At 50.7% G+C, this 6,934-nt stretch overlaps 1 protein-coding gene across 1 annotated transcript; it reads right to left on the reverse strand.

The window, feature by feature from the left end:
- Positions 1 to 6,033: 6,033 nt before the first annotated feature.
- On the reverse strand, positions 6,034 to 6,477 carry LOC136488536 (uncharacterized). The gene has a single exon (XM_066485440.1). The coding sequence runs from the start codon at positions 6,475 to 6,477 to the stop codon at positions 6,034 to 6,036; it is 444 nt and encodes a 147-aa protein (XP_066341537.1).
- Positions 6,478 to 6,934: the final 457 nt, after the last annotated feature.

Below are 6,934 nucleotides of genomic sequence, written 5' to 3' on the forward strand. Positions count from 1 at the left end.
GTAAGCCTAGTATTATGCTTGGCCATGTAACACCATGGGTTAGGTGCGATTTGGTACGTATAGTAGCTAGAAAGCTAGTATCTTGGTACATCTCAATTTTGTTTATCGGGTGACTTTGCCTAGGATGAGAGATGTTGAGGTGATGAGTTACCTCTTATAGAACCATGGGTTGTATGGGCAATGCCCCATCCCTTGGTCGGTAAAACTTGTACCCCTCTACAAAATTTGGCTTGTCTTGATCATTTCGAAATGTTGTGCTCTTAGTTATCAGCACATTCATGGCTTCTAGCTTTGGAGTAATTGTTGAGATGAAAGTACTTGTGGAAGATCCAGCTCCACCTTATTCTAATGTTCATGCTTCTACTATTCCACTTGCTATGCCTAGATGTAGATGTTAGATAATGTTTCTTTATGCACAAATGCTTTTATGTAAAACTTTATACCTTGCTAAGTCCTATGGAATACAGTTATGTACTCATAGTGCTACACTTAAGTTTTGCAGGTGAGGTGGTCTCGCCCTATGGTTTTTTACACATGAGAGTCATATGTAGCTCATGGATGTTGGATGGTCCATGAGTTGTATCTCTAAAACTATTGTATAATTACACTTCTATTGTAACACTTGAGTTTGTGAACTTAATGATGATAGCAACTGATGTTATAACTTAACTAACTTTCATGATTAAGTAAAACTTTTCTGTGAGCTATGTATTCTCTAGCAATGGATCCTAGTTTTGTGTGTAGTGGATAGCACAAATGATGCAAATCTAGGAACAATTATATTATTAGTCACGTTAAACCAAGCAATTAATCAAAGGGTGACAATTTGGTTTAACGTGACTATGGAGGGTTCTCGTAGGACTCATAAGCAGCTTCAAAGCCAAAATCTACCACCAATGAGGACCTTCCCTTCCTCAAGGGTTTCTTGATCCAACAAGCACATCCAACGTACTCTCAAGCAAAGCATGCCATGGATCTAAGAGTGTGTTTGGTTGAGTTATGGCTTCTGAAAAACCTACTCACTACCAAAATGGTGGAATTCTCCTAGTGTTTTTAAGTAGTATTAAAATACTATCACTAGTCATAGCACTAGGGAATCCCACTAGGAGACATTTAGTAGGGAAAGTTTATACTAAATATTGAATGCTAAAACACTCGGAGAAGTCCACCTCACTAGGAGAATTAGAAAATTCTAGTTGTGACTATAGGCTGTCAAGAAGCTGTTGTGGGTTGTGATAAACCTAAAATTTATTTGGTTAAACAACTATGGATTTTAGAAAAAATGTTATTAGAGGTCCCACATGTCATTCATGACCCCCACATGTCAATCTCTTCTCTCTCCAATGTCTTATCTAGTGTGGTCTCGTCCATCATCTCTCTAGGATGAGGTTGCCACCACCGCCTCATCCCCCATGCTACACGCTAGGTCGTAGCTCAACCAGTGGTCCATGCATGAGCACTGTGGTTGCATCGCCATCTAGAGCTGGACCGCCGGGGCGCTCCTCGGCCTTGGCACCACGCATCGGTGACCAAGTCACTACAACCCAAGGATGCTGCGGTGGCGGTGGAGGATGTTGAGGACAACAACATGTGCCTGGCTAGGAGGGAGCTCTAGCCGCTAGTGTGCAACATCGAGGGAGGGGGTGGCCGACCAGGTGGAGGGTTCTAGCCGTCGGTATTATTGGAGCTGACGAAGGAGGAGGGTCCATGGCTGTCGGTCTTGGAGCTAAGGGAGCACCGCCATTGGCCTTGAGGGAGCACGAGGGAGCACCACTAATGGCCCTTGTTTCTCACATGGATGGAGGAGGGATCATAAAAAATGAACCAGTAAGCATCATAACCAGTGGCCGATGGGTAGTTTTCACAAAAAATTGCCATGCCACAGCCACCGGAAGTAGGTCCCTGGGTGTTGTGAAATTTGTACTAGGGAAAAGCTGCTTTCTTTATATAACTTGGGAGAAAGCAGGTCCCTTTGGTTGTATTTTGGCTTTTTAGAAGCAAAAGCATCTCCAAAAACCCCACCAATGGCACTCTAAATCTCGTTATTATTGCTTAAGAGTCAAAGAGGGTAATGCTTCTAACTCGATCCATGACTGTGTTTACTTACAACTAGTGAGCTACAAAAGATTGATATGGTGACTTCTAGCTATGACGAGGTTCACTAGGACTACTTTGTTCGTTCTTGAAAAGGGCATTGTCGTGGGGTCGAAACTGTGACAAGCATTGTTGTTCATGGTAGTGTCAGAGTGCGTGTCTCTAGTGGCTCAGGTGTACTCAAGAACATAAGAATCATAGAGGGGACACAACGGTTTATCTTGGTTCAGGCTAATTGGTGCCCTATGTCCAGTAGCTGATGATCCTTATACTCAAGAGCATCCAAAATCTGGTGGAGTTACAACAGAGTGTAAGGGAGGAAGAGAGATTTGGTAGGGGATCTCTTGGTGCTAATCCTAGGTTTGCCTCACCATCGGTGGAGCCTTCCCCCTCGTCGGAGAGGAGGAAGACAATGGGTGCGGTGGAGGAGCTCTCAGTGCCCCTCTCTGGGTTGACCTACTCTCAGTGTAGAGCTCGAGTGGAACGATGAGGACTCGAATGATCTGACTCGGATCAACCTCCCCCTCTTAGGATCTGACCTTCCCCATATATATATCGAGGTAGGTCAGGTACATGGTGGTTTGGGGGAGTTATGCCTATGGTCTACATGCGCCGGAGTCTAGGAGGGTCTTGCAGCGGCGTCATGTGGACCGTGGCGATGTCGTGGAGCCAAAGAAGCTCTAGGCATCATTCGACTGCTCTGTTCTAAAATGCTGAGTGTCAAGCTGTGTCAGCTTGGACCGGTCTCCACCAGGTGCACCTTTTGTAGGCTTCTTTGTGGCGAAGGAGGCCATCTGGAGGGTGTGACGTGCGGGCCTAGAAGCCCCCGAGCCCCTGAAGCTAGTGGAGGAGTTTATGTTCTTGTGTCATGCCCTATGCATGACCCTATTAGAGGAGCGGTTTATAGAGCCACGCCCATGGGGTAACACCGGGGAGCTCGAGGGTGTACCTTCTCGTGCCTGGGCCTTGGCCGGTGCCGAAGGCTGGTAGGGAGCCAAGGATCTGTTTTAGGCTTTCATCGATCAGGAGCCTAAGGCTCGGGTGAGCCCCGAGCAAAGGCGACGGACATGCTCGAGCTTGGCCTAGTTCCTTTGCCTAAGGGTACGCGGAGCGTACCTGAGGGATATAGCCCTCGAGCCCTCGGGCGATCCTAGAAGGGCCTATTGGGGTGTGTCTCGCTTGAGAACCCTTGATCCTGAGGCTTAACATACCCCTATGTTAGGATCTCATCACGAGCCCCGAGCCCTTTGTGGCCTCACTTGGCTAGATTCATGATGACGATGAAGGGCTGAATTCAATCTTCTAGTGACCGAGCTAGCCATGGTGGGTATTACTTCAGCTGACAATAGTGCGATGCCCTTCGTAGGGCTTCTCTCAAGTGTGATGGGGGTGCTCGGCTATCGGCTATTACGTAAGTCTGAGGCCCGAACGAGGGTCTAGCAAACTCGAATGGGAGTTGTCGACCTTGGGCCCAGAGGCACCCTCCTTTCCAATCTAGGCCTACTATGGGTTGGGTGATCGAGAGTGTCTGGGCTCTAACTCGGGGCCACCTGATCACCCGACACACCATGCCCTTCTGGGGGCTTTGGTAGTAGGCCCTAATCCTCTCGAGCTGACCTTAGCAATCACAGGTTGGGGAGCGAGGAGCGCGCCAAGCTCAGAAGAGGCCCTCGATGGGCCCACCATTCAACGGCTCTTGACCCAACTTCAGGGAGTTGGTTGGTTTTGGGGGTGTGCCGCTTGGGCGCCCGTCGATCGGGGGGCTGGGTTTCTCCACCTAGGGAGTTGGTGTAGCCCCCGAGGGCATCGTGGGGCCTCCTTGCTAGCAGGGGAGGTGATTTCTGAACGCACCCCTCCCTCTGATGTCCTGCTCAGGTGGTTGATGGTGCTAGGGCTGCTACGCTTGCCCAGGGAGTTATGGCGGGCACTCCCATGCCATCCCACTTCATCTAGGAGATGGGACGTCAGTCCACGTATAGCAGATCTAGAGGAGGAGGGGCCATGGCACTTGGTGTGCGTGGATCTAGGCCATTGATGGCAGCTAGTGGGCCCAAGGGGAGTTTGATCCCCTTAAGTCCCATGAGAAGACATGTGCGGAGTGGCAGCGTGCTTGGTGGAAAGTGGAGCAGGGACTCCGCCTTTACTGTATAGCCTCCATCATGCAACAGCCAAGGCATGTTGTGGGGATTGAAGGGGTGCTTGGACAGTGCTTTAGTCGCCGATGGCTGATCGAAGAGCTCGGAGCCACTCACAGTGCATCGGCTAGGGCTATAAAGGGGAGCCCCCGGGGGCACGGCGCCTCTATCCCATCTCTAGCTTCCTCTCTTCTTAGTCTCAGATCCAACCCCTGGAGGTCATGGCAATGATCAAGTGCGACATCGCTCCCACAAGAGTTTAAGGATCCCAGCGAAGGGAAGTCAATGACATAGCGTGGAGGAGGATGCAGAACCATGGCGCTATGCGGGAGGTTGGCGCCCCTAGTGTAGCCGGTGGCTCGGGCGGTCGTGGTCTTCCCCTCGAGCGCTGCCAGTGCCGATGCTTCCCCTACGCTGAGGCCCACTAAGTCCCTATCTCACTGTCCTTCCCTAGAAAATGGAAGGATCCTAGCGACGTGGGTCACCCGGGGTCCTTCTGTTTTATTAGTGGGAGAGCTAGCGGTCCAGGGACTTGCCGGGTCTTTGTGCCGGCGATCTCAGCAAGGAGCTCCTGGCTCGGCGTGGGGGTCGGCCAGTGTGAAGATGCAAGGAGGGAGGTGGGGGTGAATCAAAGGCACCCCTGGTGCTCTGTCTCTCGGTCGTGCCTCTGACCTTGGTGTGCTCCCGACCACCAGTGGGGTGAGGGCTGGCATGGCCCTCACTGCGCCGTTGTAGTTGTTTTTTCCACTGTATATTGTAATTGGGTTGTTCTCAATTATTAATGAAACTACTTTTGTTCGTAATCTCATTGCTCATGAGTTGTGCTCGAAGACTTAGGTCCCTCATTGGGATGGGGCTGTTACGACAATGGCCTCGATGGCCAAGATTGCCATGCCCATGCTACTAGCAGGTAAGGCCATGAGAACCCTAGGTTTATGGCCATTCCATGCCCTGGTCATGTCCCCCATAGCAGAGATCCTCAGCTTCCCGATTGAGCCACTCGTATAGTTCCCAAGCCCATCGTTTGGTGCTCAGGGGCTCGCTGCCTGCCTCAGTGGGTCACCATGAGCGACTCAAGGTCGGTACTCGGACATCATTCAACAGGCAGTCGGTTCCACTTCTGAGCGCATGGACAAGGCCTCGTGTGCCCACCCATGAATGTCCCTCGCACTTTAGGTGCTTCAGGTGGCCTTGAAGCCCGATGGGCCAACCTTGAGACCCTCATTCTAGGGGGCCCCGTGCCCTCATGTGGCTAGGAGACGTGCTTCGTTGAAGGATCTGGAGACAAAGAGATAGCTACAAACAAAACAAAATGGAAACAAGAGAAGGGAGATGACATAGTTGGTAACGCGATAGTCAGGATTGTTCAATTAGTGCTTGCCAATCCTTCGCCCAGTTCCCTCGTTGCCCAGTTTGTTCCATCTGTCCTGACCCTGCTCACTTGAGGGCCTTCGGTTGCAGCCTTCCTTCAGAAATGAGCAACATGTGATAAGTTAGTTGTTCCTTCGAAGTAGCCGAGCATCCACCAAGGTTGCTTTGGAAGAGGGAAATAGTAACGAGATAAGGAGAATGAAAAGGCTGGGAGAACAAGACTTATCTTTGTTTTTATTGTTGGAGAGGTGTGCCAGCAAAAGAGGTTGGCGGGCGTGTCTTAGCTACTAGACGGATGGCTCAGTAGTGGCCTTCCCTCATGGGGAAAGGTCAGAACTCACCTCAATCGGGTCAGCCCCTTCTGGGGGGGCCGAGCGCCTGGATAGAGGGGCCAACCATGCCATTGCTGTCGCTAGTTGCGTTGGGTGCCTCGCTAGTGCTCGGTTGGTTGAGCGTCGCCATCGCCTTGACTCCTTTGGCCCTTCACCAGTGCCCTTCCTGTGTCCTGGTCAGAGTCGGTGGGACCATAGGGGGCGGATAGTGTGGCCACTTGGGCGATGCAGTCTTGCTCGCAGTAGTAGGCTTGCTCGAAGCTGCCCTCGATGATGATGACCCCATTAGGTCCGGGCATCTTCAACTTTAAGTAGGTGTAGTTGGAGATGGCCGTTAACTTGGCGAAGCATGGCCGAGCGAGGAGAGCATGATAGATGCTGGGGAAGTCCACCACCTCGAAGGTGAGCGGCTCCTTCTGGAAGTTGTCCGGTTGGCCAAAGGTGACATTGAGCTGGATGCGCCTAAGGGGTGCAGTCTCCTTCCTCGGGATGATCCCATAGAATGGCACCTTGCTAGGACACAGGCTGCTCCATGGGGTGCCCATCTGAAAGGTCCTTGTTTGGTTTTGGTAATTAAGTGACAACTTAGGTGGACTAATTGTGTTTATGTGAGATACACAGGTGATTAGTCCATAGGTACATGTGTGTGAGCAACATATGCCATGAAGGTGAAAATGGCTTGGAGATGTTGCAAAGCTCACACATGTGATGATGAAGGAGCTTAAATGCACATGAGACATGACATTGAGTCATGTGATCAAGGTGGAGAAGATCAAGACAAGACTTGGCTTGATGGACCGGTTGCAAGCGTGAAGGGCAAGTCGAAGGCTTTGGAGTGATGGACCATGTGGCGGTGAAGCTTGAGCAAGACTTGGCACCGATGGACGATGGCAACGGTGAAGAGCAAGTGAAGTCAAGATCGATGAACCAATATGATCATGTGATGATATGAAGTGGATCATATCATTGTTGATCGTGTTGGTGCATGTGTTGCATCGACAT

Source organism: Miscanthus floridulus, chromosome 10 (genome assembly GCF_019320115.1).
Source record: "Miscanthus floridulus cultivar M001 chromosome 10, ASM1932011v1, whole genome shotgun sequence".
In the NCBI taxonomy this organism is placed as follows: Eukaryota; Viridiplantae; Streptophyta; class Magnoliopsida; order Poales; family Poaceae; genus Miscanthus; species Miscanthus floridulus.